General features: G+C 40.9%; 1 protein-coding gene across 5 annotated transcripts in view; it reads left to right on the forward strand.

Annotated features, from left to right (window-relative positions):
• The window catches only part of GRIA3 (glutamate ionotropic receptor AMPA type subunit 3), a 311,045-nt gene that overhangs the window by 152,809 nt on the left and 137,367 nt on the right, over positions 1–20,869 (forward strand). For all 5 annotated transcript variants that reach the window (XR_009598794.1, XM_012107364.4, XM_042242468.1 and 2 more), the window contains one exon: positions 6,040–6,227. Coding sequence is in view for 4 of the 5 variants with exons in the window: in XM_012107364.4 (XP_011962754.1) it covers positions 6,040–6,227 (188 nt within the window). In the remaining variant the exon portion in view is untranslated. The remainder of the gene's footprint in view (positions 1–6,039; positions 6,228–20,869) is intronic.

Genomic DNA, 20,869 nt, shown 5'->3' on the forward strand with positions numbered 1-20,869 from the left:
AGAAGGAAGCAGCTTTGAGCAGAAGAAGATAGACTGTGCAATCATAACAAGGCCTCAACCTATCCTTCATGTAGCTCTAAAGTTGGGATGGCCCATTAGAGTTACCCTATTTGGAATGAAAATATCTACTGCTTCATTGACTACACCAAAGCCTTTGATTGTGTGGATCACAACAAACTGTGGAAAATTCTTAGATGGGAATACCATACCACCTTACCTGCCTCCTGAGAAACCTGTATGCAGGTCAAGAAGCAACAGTTAGAACTGGACATGGAATAATGCACTGATTCAAAACTGGGAAAGGAGTACATCAAGGCTGTATATTGTCATCCTGCTTATTTAACTTATATGAAGAGTACATCATGCAAAATTCTGTGTTAGATGAGGCTCAAGCTGGAATCAAGATTGCTGGGAGAAATATCAATAGCCTCATATATGCCACCCTAATGGCAGAAAGCAAAGAGGAACTAAAGAGCCTCTTGATGAAAGTGAAAGAGGAGAGTGAAAAAGCTGGTTTAAAACTCAACATTCAGAAAACTAAGATCATGGCATCTGGTCCTATCGCTTCATGGCAAATAGGGGGAAAAGTGGAAGCAGTGACAGATTTTACTTTCTTAGGCTCCAGAATCACTGTGGATGGTGACTGCAGACATGAAATTAAAAGACCCTTGCTCCATGGAAGGAAAGCTATGACAAACCCAGTCTATCCAGAAGCAGAGACATCATTTGTCAACAAAGTCCATCTAGTCAAAGCTATGGTTTTTTCTAGTAGTCATGCATGGTTGTGAGAATTGGACCATAAAGAAGGCTGAGTGCCAAAGAATTGATGCTTTTGAACTGTCGTGTTGGAGAAGACCCTTGAGAGTCCCTTGGACTGTAAGAAGATCCAAACTGTCAATCCCAAAGGAAATCAGCCCTAATTATTCATTGGAAGGACTGATGCTGAAGCTGAAGCTCCAATACTTTGGTCACCTGATTTGAAGAGCTGACTCATTGGAAAAGACCCTGATGCTGGGAAAGATTGAGGGCAAAAACCAATGGAGGCAGCAGAGGATGAGATGGTTGGATGGCATCACCGACTCGATGGACATGAGTTTGAACAAGCTCTGGGAGATAGTGGAGGACAGAGGAGTCTGGCATGCTGCAGTTAATGGGGTCGCAAAGAATCAGACACAACTTAGCGACTGAACAACAACAATTTGGAGTGAAAGGGTTATGCCTGGATTCCCCATAACAACCGGTCACTGGATGCAGGTTTCCCTGGGAAGAAAGTATTACTTTAAGCTAGGCAACTCTCTTTAGGAAACGACTTTTCCAGAGTCTGAAGGAGTAAGTCCTTTGGCTGAAGGGGGATCTGGATGGTAGAGCCTTTACCAAGACGACTTCCTTGTTTAGCAAGAGTAGCCCAACAACCGCCCCAGCAGGACTGGATTGGTCGTAGCTGTGGCCCAATTCATCCACAATCACTTTGGCACTCCGCTATTGTCATGTTCCTGTGTTATCTTGAAAGTGTGAAAGTGTTAGCCGCTCAGTTGTGCCCAACTCTTTGTAACCCCATGGACTGCAACCTGCCAGGCCCCTCTGTCCATCGAATTCTCCAGGCAAGAAAAGAATACTGGAGTGAGTTGCCATTTCCTTCTTCAGGGGATCTTTCCGACCCAGGGATCAAACCTGGGTCTCCTACACTACACTGCAGGCAGATTCTTTACTGACTATGCTACCAGGGAAGCCTGTGTTACCTTGGTTGAATGCAAATGGCAAGTAGTCTATCATTCAGCCAGTTACCTATGTGGTAGCTCTCATTCTTTAAACCAAAGAAGAAATGGAAGTTAGACAGCAGCAGCGGTTTGGAATCAGGATGAGAGAATTTCCTGCTCAAATAAAAGTAGCTTTCAGTATTGTGAAGTTGAGCACATTAAAGCTCACACACAGTGGAGGACAATTTTTAAGCTGCTAAAACAGCAGACTTATTTTTACAAAGCCAAGGCTTTTGTTATATGCACCTCACCTCCTACAAGCACTGACGCCTGCTTCTGCCCTGCCTCCAGAGTCAAACTTTTCTTTTTTTCCTCCCTCAAACTCACATTTACTGTCTTTGGTCAGCTGTAACAGGAAACAGTCAAACTATAACAAATTAGGTATGAAAACAAATGAAAGTGCTTTTTTTGGTGGATTGCTCACTGACATGTACTGCACTGAGGTGACCATTCCCTCCAGAGTTGTTGAGTACACAGCCACACATGCTTGCAGACACAAAGAGACTCTGCGTGGTGAAAAGATACTACAGAGTTAAGCCACAGTTCTAACTTGCTCAGAAATGTGAGCGAGGATCATAGCCCAGAAGGCCCCAGATCCAACTTCATTGAGAAATCAGTATGCTTTTTCTATTTAATTTTTGAATACGTTATGCATCCACATGGTTCAGAGAACAAAAGTAAAAAAATAAGATCCATAAAATCAGTGTTTATTAAGCGCCTTTGCATTTGTGGCAGCAGGCAGCATATAGAGCAGCACTCATTTGTCATCCATGTCTTCCAGGAGCGTATGCTCTGAGCAGACAGCATGGGTTGCATCTTTTAATCTTTATTGTTTTCATACTTATAGAAAATAATACCTGCGTCTTGTTAAAAAGTCAAACATTACATAAATAAATGACAGTGCAAGTAGAAGTTCTTGGTAATTCTACACCTCCGAGATAATTACTGCCAATTCCTTCAAATTTTTTTCTATACACTTCAGATTTCTTTTTACAGAAATGGAACTACACTACAAATACTATTTTGCAGCTTTTTCCTATGGAATAGTATATTGCAGTCATTTTTCTTTTTGTTATATAGAGATTGAGCTATCTCTTTAACAGTAGCATAGTATTCCATGTTTATGTACTATGCTTTATTCATCCAGTTCTATTTTGAATTTTTAAATGCCTATTGTACAGTTCTTCAAATTGATTTATCCACGGCTTGTAACTGACTTACCTTGATTTAAATCTACACATCTCAGGAGAATGTATGAGTACTCAGTAACAGAAGCTTCATGGAGAAAGAGAGTAAGCCACAAAGGTCTACAGGTAGGAAGAGATGCCAGGAAAAGGGACAGACAGGTGCAACTGCCTTGAGTAGGTAACAATGAGAGCACTGCATAAGTGGATAAGACCATCTTTCAGATTTGAGCAACTGTGAAAATAGGGGAGAAATGAGGACTTGGATAGGGTGAATTTTTTAAAAGGGAGATAAAAGCAGGTTGGAATGGAATGAGTCTTGATGCATGGATGGAGAGTTGTTATACAGCAAAGGTTTTATAAAGAGAATAGACATCAGTTCAGTTCAGTTCAGCTGCTCAGTCGTGTCCGACTCTTTGCGACCCCATGAATCACAGCACACCAGGCCTCCCTGTCCATCACCATCTCCCGGAGTTCACTCAAACTCACCTCCATTGAGTCAGTGATGCCATCCAGCCATCTCATCCTCTGTCGTCCCCTTCTCCTCCTGACCCCAATCCCTCCCAGCATCAGAGTCTTTTCCAATGAGTCAACTCTTCGCATGAGGTGGCCAAAGTACTGCAGCTTCAGCTTTAGCATCATTCCTTCCAAAGAAATCCCAGGGCTGATCTCCTTCAGAATGGACTGGTTGGATCTCCTTGCAGTCCACGGGACTCTCAAGAGTCTTCTCCAACACCACAGTTCAAAAGCATCAATTCTTCGGTGCTCAGCCTTCTTCACAGTCCAACTCTCATATCCATACATGACTGCTGGAAAAACCATAGCCTTGACTAGACGGATCATTGTCAGCAAAGTAATGTCTCTGCTTTTGAATATGCTATCTAGGTTGGTCATAACTTCTTTAGTTGAATTCAAGCTTGAAATTAATTAACAAAATAATATGGCTATTTAGAAGTATCAGCAATGTGAGTGCTAAAATAACAGCCCATATCAAAGCAAGTAATAATCCACATTGGTCAAACCACATATGAATTATCAGGATCAATAAAATACTGACAAATGTCCATAGTATAGAGACAGAACAGTGAGGGAAGCTATCATGAAACTGTTGAAGGATTGGGGCATTTTTAGCCTGAAGAAAAGAAAGATAATGGGATATAGGTATATTCTGTTTTTAAAATGTGAAGGACTATCACATGGAAAGGGGGTTCAATTTGTCTCTTTGGTTCCAAATAGTAGAACAGGATGAGCAAGCAGAGATTACAAGAATGTAGGTTTTGACTCAACAGACAAAATACTTGTATTTTGCTAAAGGGTATATTTTTAAAGTTTAGTTTCAATATAGCAAGATGCCCTGTGTAATTTCATTACTAGTATTATTCAGCCAACACTTTCTTCATAAATAGTACAGAAGTAAAATTCAAACTTGTCCTTGCTGAATGTTCATAAATTCTTTATTAGTGGGATTCAAAATAATGAGGCTTCATTGTACATTTCTCAAGAAAGATTTTCCAATACTTTAATCTTTTCTTTCCTATGCTTATTTCTTAATCTCATGTCTTGGCCCACCATGTGCCCTCAACTCCCACTAAAGCAGAGAGCACATCAAAAAGCCACACGAAAATGTAAATCTGAGCAATGAATACATGTGGTTAGTTTAAAAAGAGTAAGTATTAACATTTAAAGCAATGGTAATTTACTCCTATCTGTAATTTTGAGCTCCTGTGCTGAAATTGCTCATTTGGAAATTACCAAGTGCTGGGGTCTCATTTGTGATCTTCTTCCCCACATACCCAGCACACAAAAGAGTCATCATGACCGCCTGAGTCACTGCTGCCATCTCCCCGAAGCGTGCTCTCCAAACGTCAATACCATTTTCTCTGGTGCAGTGAAGATGACCCCTGACAGTAACCTGCTTACACTTCAGGGTGAACCTGAGGTTTACACTACAGGGTGAACCTGACATGGCACAGAACCTGGAATGTGTTCCAAGAGCAGCACCACTGTCCTCCATTCTCTCCTCCTCCTGTAGCCAAATTGTTAGGTCACAGATTATTTGGGTCTTGCAAATCATCCCCATTACCCACTTCCATTAGTCATTACCTAAATATAAATGGAAAACAATTTAATGGAGCAAAAGGAGCTGCTTTTGACCATATCCCAATCAAATAATGTTTATGCCTGATGAAATTATACCCAGATTATGGATTCATGCAGAAGCAAAAATATAGACATGATACAATATTAAGAGATATGAATACTCTCAAAGACCAATACATACAAAACCCTTGTGCTCTTCTGTGACTCATACAGACAGACTGTTCTTTCCAGCTTCCTAAACCCTGATTCTAAAAAGTTTACCCAAAACTCAAGCATTAGATCTTTTCTCTTTCCCATGCAGCATAGGTCCAGAAGGTTAGTAGTTAATAGTTGTCTGATATAAATTAGCTTAAAAAAGAACTTAGAATCTTTGATCAATTGAATTGAGAAAGGGGAAGAACTCAGGAAGACTTAATATGATTGAATGCTTTTGTAATGCTGTGAACTAAGAAACAGAATGCTATCTTTGTTATAGACTGTTTTTGTCATGTTTTCTGAGAGTTATATTGCTTGGGAGACATAATTTACTTTGTTGGAGAGTCATATCCATGTAAGAATCAGCCATATTATAATGAGGTCCTATCTCTACTAAAGCTCTTTCTAATTCTGAAGATCGTTGATGTGGAAGATGAAGGAAAGAACAGATTGTGGCCAGAAATAAGAAAGAAGCTACTGGCATTCATTCTATAGATATTTTGATAAGCCTGGCAATAAAAATAATTAGGTACTATAATTCAGCGGTGATTGCTCAAGTACAGACTTGATAAGCACTTAGCCTGGCACCCCAAGTTGAACCTTCTTTCCTTTCAAATAGGATAGAGATATGCCAACTGTCCGAAAGGTTAGGACTGAGGTTATGAGTCAGCCTGCTGTCCACAAGGGATAAGGTTCAAGGGAACCCAATGGACTGTGACTAAAACCTCACTAGAACATTTAATACCTACAGAAAGATTTTTAAAGGAAAAAATAATCAATATAGCTGTTTTCCCTTCTTTTAGGATTTTCCATCCTCCAAGCAATTATGGAAGCAGCAGTACAAAACAACTGGCAGGTGACAGCAAGGTCTGTGGGAAACATCAAGGACGTCCAGGAATTCAGGCGCATCATTGAAGAAATGGACAGGAGGCAGGAAAAACGATACTTGATTGACTGCGAGGTTGAAAGGATTAACACGATTTTGGAACAGGTAGGTTTGAGACTTATTCCACCCCAAGCCAACCTGTTAAATCATCAACCTGAGGCAGTTCCCATATCTGCTAAGAAATTAAGTAGCCAACAGACTAAACTTGCCAACAGTTTTGATAGTCTCTCTAATCCTTTTTTCCTCCCCAGTGGCAGAAAAAGAGAGAGAGAGGAATAAAATCTAAGCTGTTAAAAATTGTATAGCATGATTAATCTGGTAGTCTCTGCAATTTAATGCATAAACACACCCTTCCACACCTCTGTTTTTTAGATAGCTGAAAATTTCAGAGTAATCCCCTTCCTTTCCACACCTTCCTCCCCGCAAGGAACAGTCAGGGGGTTAGAAAGGGCGGAAGAGTAGAGTTTTTGTTTCAGGGGCCTAGTTGCAAAATGTCAAAGCATCATTCACTAGGTTTGAATCTGTAGATATTTTTCCAGAATATCCCTCTGGTTTGAGACAGAGAACAAGAAAGAGAGAATGAATGAGAATATGTGTGTATATAATTGAAGACCATTTTAAAAGTAAGATGGCATATGAGAGAAAATGATTATGGTTTTTAAAATGTGAAGAAAATGAAAAAGCCTCAGACTGGGGGGAAAAAATACAATTTGATAGGCCAAAAGATATTCATTGTTAACGTTGGATATTTAAATAGAAAACTGAAAAATATGAGAAGAAACATTTCACCCTAAGCCAGATGGATATTCTGTTTGGAGTAAAGAGTCAAATAGAAATGTGGTGAAAGTTTATTATTTTCCTTAGCAGTCTCAATTTGCCAGTTCATAACAAAGTGCCCATACTGCCATAAAGAAAACTGTAAGGGAAACATTTCCATTCTAATTCGATCCCAGTGTACCTAGGGGCCAAAACAGCTTCAGAGATTCAAATTATAGTGAGCAGTCATTGCCTGGGAGAGCTATTTTATAGCAAATTAAATATTAACAATTTGTCAGATATGCCCCCATGAGAAGAGAATGTAAAAAAAAAAAAAAAGAAATTGGTAAGAAAAGAGAAGGAAAAGGAGGGAAAGGGAGAGAAGAGGAATGAGGAAGGAAGGAAGGAAGCACTGATGGTACATCACAGGGATAGAAAGCTGTCCCCTTCTTAGGAACACCATCATCTCCAGTGAATCAACTTCACAAAAAAATCTAGAGCACCAGCCTGGCTAAATCAAATTTTGCAACTAACATTATCTTAAGCTACCCAAATGATCCACCCCTCCCTTCCAAAAGGAAAAAAAACCTGCCTTTGATTTTCTTAGATCTTGAAAGTGAAGAATCAGGTCAGTGATGTTGGTATATGTACTCCATGCCCTCTAAAATTTTATACCAAAATAGCCTTTTAGTGGGTGACCTACTTAATAGCCTGAAGCAGAGGCCTTGTCATACTTTGTTTTCCCTCTTTTGTACTAGTCACTTTGGTTTCTTGAATAGTTTATATTCTGATAAGTCTTTGGGGGTTTATAGGACCTTATACTAGAATCTGGGGTTTTCTTCAACATGACATAGTAGAAAAAGCAGTGGGTAGAGCTGTGATTCCATATAGCTGTGGGATCTTGGGTATTTACTATATCTCTGCCTCAGTTGTCTCATCTACATAATGGGGAAAATAAAATATGCTCTTCCTCACATGGTTGGTATAATTGCTTTGAAAGGCATAAAATGCTATAGAAAAAAATGATCATTATTACTAAAGATTTTCAGGGAAACTAAATTAACATTTGAAAGCCCTGTTCTTTCTTATAATGTCTCAATTGCTATCTGTCTTTCTTCTGGATGCACATTCACAGCATCCCTCATAATACTTCCTATACAACTTTTCAGAGAACATTGTTCAAAGAAAAGTTTTAACAACATTCAAGTAAGGCCAGAGAGTTAATTTCACTTATTCTTTTCCCCTCTTTCAAAAAATTGTCACAAAATGATCTACTCATGATTGTTTTCTTTATCATTTAAGGAATTTCTACTAAGTCATTAAGTATATGAGATAGGAATCGTGTTTGTCTTGTTTGCTGCTGTATATTCAGTGTCTAGCAGAGTACCTGGCATGTAGTGTTGGATGGAAAGATGGATGGGTGGATGAATAGATGGATGGGTGAATACTGAACAAGCATATTCTAATAAGTTCTACTGTGATGTTGCTATGCTTCCATCAAGAGGCAGAATAGTGCCGGCAGTCACATGATGTGATTATTAAAGTACACATTTTCTCAAAGATTTAAGATGGTAGCTCTCTGCTCAAGCTAGTTTTGATACCACGAATTTGCCAAAATTGATTTCTTTATATGAAAATAGATTTCTCACTAAACAAATTCTTTAAAGTAAACAATAAACATGATATTTCTTTAGAGTAAACATTATTTTAAATTGACTACTACGATACAGAGATATCACTTTTCTCATTAGTTCCTAACCATTCTGTACAAACTTATCATAATCCACTATACAGATTCTAGCTAGAAAGATAACATTTATAAATCCAGTAGTATCAAGTTTTCCCCCCAAATGCTCCCATTTTCCAAGGATATTTTAAACTTTGAGGTTATTTTCATGGAAAGAAATTTCTATAGTCTCCCATAAAATGACTGTTCATGCCACTATTTGAGGTGAAAAAGCCTATTATTAATAAAACTACTACAACCATATTCCCTATAAATAGAACTCTGGCATAAAGTAAGTTCATATTGTATTCTATATCCAATAGGTGTTAATGAAAAGACTTCAGTGTGGTACAATTTTTCAAATATTAGTGTATTTTCAATATATTTCTATCCAGTATAACCTCCCCATTTCATAATATAGGTTCTCATTTTTCTTATGAATGTTCAAACAGTTATGGGGCAAATCAAAATTCTTCCAACATTTCCTCCAGAGCTCTTTTTTTTTTTAATCTCTTTCAATTGTTCAGACCATAGCATGAAAAAAAAAATTCAATTAGGTGCACAACAACTGTGTTTAATATTTCACCTTAACAATTAATCTATAAGGAAAGCATTCCAAACTTATAGCTACAAAAATTAACATACAAAAGGACAAAGCTAGACAGTTGAAACCAGGATGGGTTGTCAGAACTCAAAGAGACTGTTTAGAAACTGCAGATCCTGAATTTAAGAATTAAGAGCACTTTCACAGGAAGGTTTAGATGCCCTAGGAAGAATGAACCACTGACCTGACCTTCTAGAGCATTCCTATTACTGCATTGTGTTTATGAGTCCCTCCCTCACTGGTAGACACTGCCTTACTTCAATGACCAACCTAAACACTCACTTTTGAAAACATTGCCTCTCATAGAATTATCTACACATGACTGAACAGACCCACCATCCCATGCTTTTGAAGGGCAGGCTCCATAAAATGAATGGCTCTGTTGGATGTTTCATGCTTATTTGGAGAGGCAACATAGCATGGAGTTTCCAAGTATGGACCCTGGAACCAGTCTGCATGGATTCTGTCACTAGCAGTGTGGCCTGGAGCCAATTACTTAACTTTCTGTGTCTCAGTTTCCTGGTTGTAAAATGGAAATGATGACTGTACCTTAATGAGTTAATATAGGCAAAGCATTCTGAAAAGTTCCTAACACATAGTGTTTGCATCGTTCTTTGATGCTAAACCAAGTGTTTTCACACAGATTATCTCATTTGAGCCTCACTATGGGAAGCAGGCAGGGCAGATGTGTTTATCTCAGATTTACAGATGATAAATTGATGCTTAGAGATATTTAGATGATTTATCCAAATGTGGACAAATCACATTTGTCCTAGGACTCTGCACAGTCCTAGGAGGTGGTGGAGCAAGAATGAAACTCAAGTCTTCTGACTCCCAGTCCAGTGTTCTTACCGCTGCACTAAATCATTTAATTTGTAAGTTGTTTATTAAATATGTAGCCAATACCAGCCCCTAGATTAGGCCCGTGCATCAGGTTACATCTTAGAACAATTGCAATGCAATTGGAGAAGATCCAGAGAAGTGCAGCAAAACACAATTAAAGCAGTAGAAAATAGGGCCTATGAGGAAAGACTTTTAAATGAGTGGGGGCTGTTTAGTCTGGTGAAAGAGAGCCAGGAAGCAGTTTAATCACCATTCTCAAGTGTAAAGAGTTATCATAAAGAAGGCACTGACCAACTGTTCTGGAGGCCTAAGGATGGTACCAGAGCCAACAAGTTTAACTAGACTAGGAAGAAAGTCAGTCATAGAAACGACTCATTACAAGGAGAGAGGAAACTGGAGGAGAGTAAAATCTCACCAGCTGGGGATATGATATGAAGGTGAGGCTATTCTGAATTAGTGAAAAGTCAGATCTAGAATAGTTTGAAGATTGTTTTCAGGAACATAAATATTCCAAGTTAATTCTCTGTGAGGATAAGTAAATATCCTTACAGAAAAGGAGTCCCCAACCCCTGGACCACAGATGGCTACCAGTCCATGGCCAGTTAGGAACTGGGCCAGGCAGCAGGAGGTGAGCAGCAGGTGAGTGAGTGAAGCTTCACCTGTATTTACAGCCGCTCCCCACATTACCGCCTGAGCATCACCTCCTGTCAGATCAGTGGTGTTACTAGATTCTTGCATGAGTGCAAACCCTACTTTGAACTGCACATGTGAGGGATCTAGGTTGTGCGTTCCTTATGAAAATCATCCTGAAACCACTCCCCCACCCCACCCGGTCTGTGGAAAAATTGTCTTCCACAAAACTGGTCCCTGGTGGCAAAAAGGTTGGGGACTACTGTTATAGAAGACTTATTGGGAAGCTATTTTAATAAATAGGTAAGAATATTTCCTAATTGCCTATTCATTAGATATCAGAAAGGTTGTCTCCTTAAAGAGACTTAAACATCACCCCTCAGTCTTTTTTTTTTTTTTTTTTTTGCCACAGCACACAGCACGTGGGATCTTAGTTCCCTGACCAGGGATTGAACCTGAGCCCTCTGCAATGGAAGTGCAGAGTGTTAACAACTGGACCGCCAGGGAAGTCTTCCCCTTCAGTCTTTAATGAGTTTTTATTTTTCCCATAGATAATTCAAAGGTAAATCTCAGCATAGCTCCTGCTTGAATTCTAGAGTATGCAAATTTAGTAGAGTCCAAACCAATACATTTCAGAGTGCTTTGCAGAAAAAAATATAGAATGTCTGATTTCCCCTAGAAACAGTTCAAGCTAAAATCACCTCCTCATGGAAAATAGTGCTACTTAACAATAGAATCCTCAAGCAGGTCAATCTCTTAGGTTCCTTTCTTTGATTCTGACGGTCACTTCAAAAACAGTCATTTTAAGAAATGAAACACCAAGTTAGTAAGTCAGTATTCTAAAGACAACAGTTTAAACAAGATAAACAATACTAGGGGGCCTTGTCAACTACGAGGCTTTAACACAAAGGATGCATTGCTGACTCCAAAATATGTCTAGCAGCTGGGGTTACTTAGAGCACTGCCACCAATGGTTAGACCCAGGTGGCGCTAGCAGTAAAGAACCTGCCTGCCAGTGCATATTAGACATAAGAGACTCAGGTTCAATCCCTGAGTCAGGAAGATTCCCTGGAGGAGAACATGGCAACCCACTCCAGTATTCTTGCCTGGAGAATCCCACGGACAGAGGAGCCTGGCGGACTGCAGTCAATAGGGTCTTATAGACTCAGACATGACTAAAGTGATTTAGCATGCACAGAGCACATGTCACAGAGCACTGTCAGAGAGGCTAGACCTCTCTCAAGTGAAGTAATAATGTTAAAGGCTTATGTCCTCTCCTGACTTGAACTCCCCACTCAGCACATAGTGGTTCTCTCCAGTTCCCCTCCCCCTTTGGCTCCCCCTTTGTCCCAGCCCTTCCTCTCAATGATCCCTGTACAACCTTGAGCCAACTTGCCAGTTCATATGACAGTCTGAGGGTATCGTCTCTTCTTCTTAGAATATTTTGTGGTATAGCTGAATAAACACACTTGGGAACTGAATAGACATGACTTTAAGTCCTAACTCCCTCACCTTCCTGTTGCATGACATTGAAGAAAGTGACAGTTTTTTTGAGGCTCCATTTTCTCATCTTAAAAGACTGTTCCACTACCTTCCTTCCGTGGGATCCTCATATGTTGTGAGGATCAAAGTAACATGGAGAGCATCTGACACCATAGCTATCTTCTCATGAGTGGTAGGTTCTGTGTGTGAAAACAAGTTATTCAGGGACTGTTGCTCTAGAACAATGTCCTCATGGATCTCCCAAGTTATCAGTTGAATCTAAGGTCTTATCATGAGGGCAGACTCTAAGACTTGAGTTATTCTTAGTTCTCACTAATATGTTTAGTATGTAAGACAACCTCTCTGTTTTTTCTCCAATGTAACATTGGATAACATACATTGATTGATAAGTGCAAGGACTATTTGAGAATTAACTAGATTTTTCATCATCACTTAAAATAATTAAAGGCACTCAAGCCTTGAGCTCCATATGACAGCTGGGCGTTTTTAATAGCAAATATGTTTTAAGTGCTTATAATGTTCCAGATACAATTTTAATCAATGTGGGTGGATATGTGCCCATTTCTATATCTCATGTGAGTTAATCTTCATATTAGCCTCATAAGGCAGATGGGAATAGTATTTCCATTTAACAGATGGAAGAACTGAGACTTAGAGGTTATCGAGCTAATAACTGGTGAAGCCAGACGTTGAACCCAAGGAGTCTGGCTCCAAATGCTGTTAATCATTGCAATAATCAGTCCTGAATCCGACTGAGGGTTTCAATCAGAGTAGATTCAACCAGAGGTTAAAAGAGCTAAGGACCCTGATGAAGCCTGGAGCAGCAGCTATGCTTACAACAAACCTTGTTAAACAATGAGCATTTCACAAAGATTTTCTCCACTTGATGAGGATCCATATTCCATTAATGCATGGAAGTGACAATGTGCTCCTTAAACCTAGCTTTGATGATGAATTCATTTATGATGAATAGGTTCATTTATTTGTGGCATCAAAGCAATCTAACTAAGCAAGAGTAGAATAAATTATGAGGGGTACATTCTCAGAGTGGTATGTAAGTAAACCTAGAATTTCCATCTGCAGGCATTCATTCATTCTCAGATAAAGAATCACGATCTTCATTATTTTATCAACAACTGCCCTAGGGGTTGCCCATTTCCTTCTTCCTTGCGAGGGAATCACATGAACGTAACTGGCAATGTCTGGAAGGTACAGCTCGCCTTCCTTCCGTTAACTCCTGGAAACTCAGGCATAAACTAAGACTAGTTCTAGGAAAGCATAAACACCCACAGGATAAGTATCTGGGGTGGGTGCTCAGCCTTTCTGGGTCCCTAGACTTGAGCACCCAATATCATCCTTAAACTCAGGTAAGAAGGACTACTGCCTTGAGCTCCATGCTTTAGAGGATTCCTCATATCATAAACTGGAGAAGGCAATGGCACCCCACTCCAGTCCTCTTGCCTGGAAAATCCCATGGACAGAGGAGCCTGGTGGGCTGCAGTCCATGGGGTCGTTGAGAGTCGGACACAACTGAGGGACTTCATTTTCACTTTTCACTTTCATGCTTTTTAGAAGGAAGTGGCAACCCACTCCAGTGTTCTTGCCTGGAGAATCCCAGGGACGGGGGAGCCTGGTGGGCTGCCGTCTCTGGGGTCGCACAGAGTCGGACACGACTGAAGTGACTTAGCAGCAGCATATCATATCATAAACATATCATAAACAGGGAAACAGAAAGACTTTTTTTTCCTTTTTGTTCTTGAGAGTTTTTGAAAGGTTAATGGCTGGTTGAACATCATGAGGAAAAAGGAAAAGGACACATAAGGCAAACGGGGCTGTCCACATCAGAGCACAAAGGTATATGGGGTCAAGGGCAGGGGCAATGAAGGAGAAAACGGCAACTCATCATGTAGGAAACCAGAGAAAAATGGATAATTTTGTTTAAATGTGGCCTCCCCAAGTCACTCTAAGTGAAGGGGTTTAGCAGATAGTTTTTCTGGATATCCGTACTCTCTCACTGTATTCTACTTGAATGATGTCATTTTGGAAGACATGGAAAATTATGCACGAACCTCAAGTCACAGAAGTAAGCCTTTGTGGAGTGAGGAGCTTGCTGTCCTTGGCTTCTTCCACCGCATCCCAGTTTCAGGTAGATCCAGTCTCCACCCAGGAATTCTGAGCCCTGGGCTCAGCTTCCACCCCAGCTCACCCTACCGTGCCCCAACAGGGTATAGCAAATCCCCTACATATGAACAAGTTCCAATCTGAGAGCACATTCATAAGTCCAGTTTGTTCATGAGCCCAACAGAGTTAGCTTAGGTACCCAACTAACACAATCAGCTATATAGCACTATACTGTAATAGGTTCATAATGCTTTTCACACAAATAATATATAAAAAATAAACAAAATTAAAACATTTTTAACCTTATACTACAGTACCTTGGCTCAGATGGTAAAAAATCTGCCTGCAGTGCAGGAGACCTGGGTTCAGTCCCTGGGTCGGGAAGATCCCCTGGAGGAGGGCATGGCAACCCATTCCAGTATACTTGCCTGGAGAATCCCATGGACAGAGGAAACTGGTGGGCTACAGTCCATGGGGTCACAAAGGGTCGGACATGACTGAGCGACCTCCACTTTACTTTTACCTTGAAAAGTATAGTAGTACCAGCTACATCACCACTGCTTTTATGCTTGCTTTAGAATATCCTGGGCTTGAAATAAAGGTACTATACTACTATACTCTATACAAAAGCATAACCACTTGTCGAGGATACACACACATGACAATGTATGCCAGACACGTTAACTGACTTATATGGTTGGTTGTGTGAACACACATTCACATCTTTGAAAGTTCATATGTAGGGGACTTACTGTATGTGAGATTGAGAATCTCATGTGTGTGCCCTCAGGGAAATGAAACTCAAGAACTGAGAGATTGATTCCCTATAAGCACCTAATTTACAGAACCCTGAGCCTTCTCTCCCAACAGTGAATATCTGCCAAGAATCTCCTACCATCCACAAGCCAGTGAACTTAGAACTTACGCTCTGGTTGGGTGTGGGCCCCCACTTTGTGTTGTTCCTTTCTCATAAATGCAGCCCACTCCAAACCGTCCACAGACTCCCCTGTAGTTTGCATTTCTTGAACTGCAATTTCCCTGCTATTCCCAACTAAACTCAATTTCTGGTAGCTTGAGCTTATGTCCATTTATCTCTTTATACACAGACCAAGCCAAGGCATATCTTGCTTTCCAACTTGGTAACATTTAGATGTGTGGTATGCAGCCCTCCATTTGTACTCCTGCTATGTGCCCTCAAAACATTAGGGGTGAGCCTGTTCCTATCTCTCATGGCCTAAAAACATAAATGCGCCTGTCAAAATGCCCAGTTTACTCCTGGAGTGTAAGTTTTTCTGAATATGCTAGGCTCATACACTGTGAATGCAGCCCTTCCAATCACCTATGGTGATATTTGCCTGGTGAGGCAGGGTTGAGGAGGGAGATTTGGCACACTAACAGAATCTCTTCCTGACTAGCTGAAACACTACAGAAAGTTAATAAAGCATGCAGTAGAATGGATACAGTGATGCTCCCATCATTCTTTTGGTAAGATTTTTATCCCACTGCTATCTCTCAGAAGTGGATACAAGCTACTCCAGAGAATCTTCCCAATAATCTTGCATTTTTTGCTTTATCCCATAGATATTCCTTTTTACCCTATCCAAAGTAAAAAATAAAAAAAATAAGAAGGTCAGAGGACATGGTTAGGATAAATTATAGGTGTGAAGGGGCAGCAATAGAGAAGTTACTCAAATTTTTCTTTCTCCTTTCCATGCCCACTGCCACAACTCACCCTACATCTGGTCAGATCCTTTTCAACACTAGAGGTTGTCTAAGAAAGATTCTCTGTACTCAGCATTCCAAAGTACTTCAGGAGACCTGCTTTCAGAGGCATGGCTAGAAGCTTAGACTTAAACATTCTTCCACCACCACATAGTGATGGTTCTAAACTTCACCTGCAGGTCTGTCTTCTCCATGACATTCACATTATATGCTTGGCTAAGTACCAGATAGGAGAGCAAACAGCTACACTGGAGATTCCTTGAACCAAAGCAAGATGCCATTTATTTGCCGGTATGTGTCTATAGGTGGAATGAATGAGAAGTCTTTCAGAATCTTCAAAAGACAAAAATAGATAAGGGATTTGGCAGGTGTTACTTATCTGGATTTCAAAGGGCAATCTGAGGCCATATCTTCATGATAGACAAACAAGATGCCACATAGAATAGGACCTCTTGGAGTGGATAAAATTGCATAGCTACCTAAGAAATCACTGCATAATCAAGAGACAAATCACAAAAAAGAAGAAAGGCAAAGGTGTCAGACCTCTAGAATAGTTATTACAATTTACAAGGAAAATTTTTCAGACAAGGGCCAGGCAACTGTTCTGAGATTAACATCACAAAAGGGCTTATATTCAGAGTACTATACTAGGCACTGTTGGCAGAAACAAAAGTTCCCTTTCATTCTTTCCTTTTTAAAATTTGTAATAGCCCCTAGCAATGTGAGTCAAGTTAGAGGGCAACATTTCAACAAAGGTAAAATAATATAGTATATGCTAGGTACATATGGCAGAGAAGGCAATGGCACCCCACTCCAGGACTCTTGCCTGGAAAATCCCATGGACGGAGGAGCCTGGTGGGCTGCAGTCCATGAGGTCGCTAAGAGTCGGACACGACTGAGCGACTGCACTTTGACTTTTCACTTTTCATGCATTGGAGAAGGAAATGGCAACCCACTCCAGTGTTCTTGCCTGGAGAATCCCAGGGACGGGGGAGCCTGGTGGGCTGCCATCTGTGGAGTCACAGACACGGTGTGACCGTGTGACCGTGTGACAGTGTGACGGCTGCCGTCTGTGGGATCGCACAGATTCAGACACGACTGAAGCCGCTTAGCAGCAGCAGCAGCAGGTACATATGGGCTGTAGAATTAAAGGAATTAGAAAAGCCTACAGCTTATTTTTGTATATGAGTAAACTAATCATAAAATGTAATGTCAGGGACTTCAGTACTGAGGTCCAGTACCTAAGACTCCATGCTCCCAATGCAGGGGGCCTGGGTTCAATCCCTGGTCAAGGAACTAGATCCCACATGCTGCAACCAAAGATCCCAAGTGTCACAACTAAGACCCAGTGAAGCCAAAATATATAAATCAATTAATTAATATAATTTAATAAAATATAAAGTCAAAGAAATGCTGGGCTGGATGAATCACAAGCTAGAATCAAGACTGCATGGAGAAATATCAACAACCTCAGATATGCAGATGATACCACTCTAATGGCAGAAAGCGAAGAGAAATTAAAGAGCCTCTTGATGAGAGCTGAAGAGGAGAGTGAAACACCTGGCTTAAAACTCAACATTCGGAAAACTAAGATCATGGCATCTGGTTCATGGCTAATAGATGGGAAAAGGTGGAAACAGTGGCAGATTTTATTTTCCTGGGCTCCAAAATCCCTGCGCACAGTGACTACAACCACAAAATTAAAAGGCGCTTAACTCCTTGGAAGAAAAGCTATGACAAACCTAGATAGTGTATTAAAAATCAGAGACATCACTTTGCCGACAAAGGTCTGTCTAGTCAAAGATATGGTTTTTCCAGAAGTCATATAAGAGTTGGACCAAGGCTGAGCACCGAAGAATTGATGCTTTTGAATTGTGGTCCTGGAGAAGACTGTTGAGAGTCCCTTGGACTGCAAGGAGATCCAACCAGTCAATCCTAAAGGAAATAAACCCTGAATATTCACTGGAAGGACTGATGCTGAAGCTCCAATGCTTTGACCACCTGATGCAAAGAGCTGACTCATTGGAAAAGACCTGATGCTGGGAAAGATTGAAGGCAACAGAGGATGAGATAGTTGGTTTACATCACCAACTCAGTGGACATGAGTTTGAGCAAACTGGGAGATAGTGAAGGACAGGGAAGCCTGGTGTGCTGCAGTTCATGGGGTGGCAAAGAATCAGACATGACTTAGCAACTGAACCACAACAACAAAGGTCAAAGTGCATATAAGACCCGTGCCTGTCCATCTTCTTCTCCCAGGCACATGTTAAGGCCCATATGTGAAAAAAGACTTCCCATTCCTCTTTGCTTTCTCTGCTCCCCAATCTCCTAATGGGCACGCTTCCAGACATAGATGAGTATGTAGCCAAGCACACCCACTGGCTTTCCTTCATCTCTTAGTAGGTGAACCCCTTCCTTCCCCACCTCCAACCATTCCAGGTTTCTCACTGTAAACTGGCTGCTTCATTCATCCTCTTCAGTGACCCTTTTTATTATCTCACTAATCATGGTGTCCAGTGGTCTCTGTTTCTTACCCTAATGATGTGGTAATTTCTGCTATTATTTAACATATCCTGCTGCTGCTGCTAAGTCGCTTCAGTCGTGTCTGACTCTGTGCAACCCCACAGACGGCAGCCTACCAGGCTCCCCTGTCCCTGGGATTCTCCAGGCAAGAACACTGGAGTGGGTTGCCATTTCCTTCTCCAATGCATGAAAGTGAAAAGTGAAAGTGCAGTCGCTCAGTCGTGTCCGACTCTTACCGACCTCATGGATGGCAGCCTACCAGGCTCCTCCGTCCATGGGATTTTCCAGGCAAGCATACTGGAGTGGGTTGCCATTGCCTTCTCCGTAACATATCCTAGACTACCGTAATACATATTTTGAAGCAAAAATACACCCCATGATCCAGTGGCTAAGACTCTGTGCTCCTAAGGCAGGGGGCCTAGATTCAAAGCCTGACCAGGGAGCTAGATCCCACATGCCACCACTAAAGATTCTGCATGCCTAAGGATGCACTAAGACCCACTGCAGCCAAATAAATAAATACTTCAAAAATGCACCCCAAAATTGCAGAACAGTGTCCCAAAAACAAAGCCTCCAGTTGGATTTCTCACTGCCCATGTTGTTTCTCTGAAGTCCAGACTACTGTTTTCCAGGCCCTAAGTGAGTCGAATTCTGTACTTGCAGTAGAAAAACCTTTACCATATTAGGTGATTTTAACACTCACTGGCAGCCTTAAATAAACTTGTTCCCCAAAATGCAAAGATAGTTATCCTAAGAGTTAGTAGCAGACCTCAGTAGTCTATATTTAGAGATTTTAATCTTTAGCTTATTAAAAAAGATGATCTGATTCTCTGGTCATACTTCACATTAGACTGGCTAGACTGGCTTCGTGAATATTTAGAAGCAAATTCCCTCTGGGAAAATAAAGAGAAAAAACTCATTCAAGATCATTACTTCAAAACAGCAAGACTCTTGTTTATTTCAGATGATAGAAGCTTTGGTCTCACAAAAGAAATGCCTGTGTTCAACCAACAGTTCCCTTCCCCTCCCCCATTTTTAAACATTGTGATACCTCATTATTTACTTGATTCTTTCCTATGAAGCTTGGAGGTTTTACTTTTAAAAAATCACAAATTCAAATTAATTTTCATTAAGGAACCTCATGAGAGTCCTTGGGACGACTGGAAACATCCTCGAGTTTTCTAAAGCAGAGTACAAAAGCCTTGAGGCAGGAGACTTAGCTTTATGATTTCAAAAAGTCACCTTGTTGCTCTGTGCCTCCATTTCCTAAACTGGAAAATGAGTGTATTGAATATGATGGTCCCTTCCCGTTCCAACAGGCTGTGATTCCCAGAACTGTGAAAAACCAGGTAGGAAATCCAATTCAAGAACTGTTGATTGAGTCTGACCCCTTTGACCCACAGAGTGCTAGATATGTTGGGAGGGGAAAGGACATGTCTTCCATGCTACAGTAGTAGGGGTGATAAGGCAATGCAATCATTCTGGAAGGCAGAGTATGATAAGTATCTCAAAATGCGTGAGTCAACTTTCCTGCTTTCTCAGATTTCCAGGCGAGTGACCATCACTGAGAGTTTCTTTGCTGACTGAGAATCTTGCAAGCCTCAACATCAGTGAGCTTTGCTTAGACTTGGAGACACAGATGAAGGGAGAGATAGAGATGATACGTTCCAAGGTCAGGACACAGCCTGGAAGCTTATCATTTACCTCTGTCCTTAGAATTCAGAACAACAAATGTCCCCATTAAAAAGAGTTTCAGGTTGATCAAAGTTTTGCCACATCCATATATATAAATATCTCATCAGTCCTTATAGTATCTGGAAAATGCCTGGGGAAATTTCCTACTAATTAAGAATTTCTGGCAGTTGGATTTTGATTAACTGAAGTCTGTTTGTTCATCACAAGCCTATTATATCCCTCTCTACTGTTACTGATGCTCAGATGCCCTTTGCCCAAAGAAAAGTACAATCAGTTCAGTTCAGTTCAGTTGCGCAGTCGTGCCCAACTCTTTGCAACCCCATGAATCACAGCACGCCAGGCCTCCCGGTCCATCACCATCTCCCGGAGTTCGCTCAGACTCACGTCCTTCGAGTCAGTAATGCCATCCAGCCATCTCATCCTCTGGCGTCCCCTTCTCCTCCTGCCCCCAATCCCTCCCGGCATCAGACCCTTTTCCAATGAGTCAACTCTTCACATGAGGTGGCCAAAGTACTGGAGTTTCAGCTTTAGCATCATTCCTTCCAAAGAAATCCCAGGGTTGATCTCCTTCAGAATGGACTGGTTGGATCTCCTTGCAGTCCACGGGACTCTCAAGAGTCTTCT

This window comes from Ovis aries, chromosome X (assembly GCF_016772045.2).
Source record: "Ovis aries strain OAR_USU_Benz2616 breed Rambouillet chromosome X, ARS-UI_Ramb_v3.0, whole genome shotgun sequence".
In the NCBI taxonomy this organism is placed as follows: domain Eukaryota; kingdom Metazoa; phylum Chordata; class Mammalia; order Artiodactyla; family Bovidae; genus Ovis; species Ovis aries.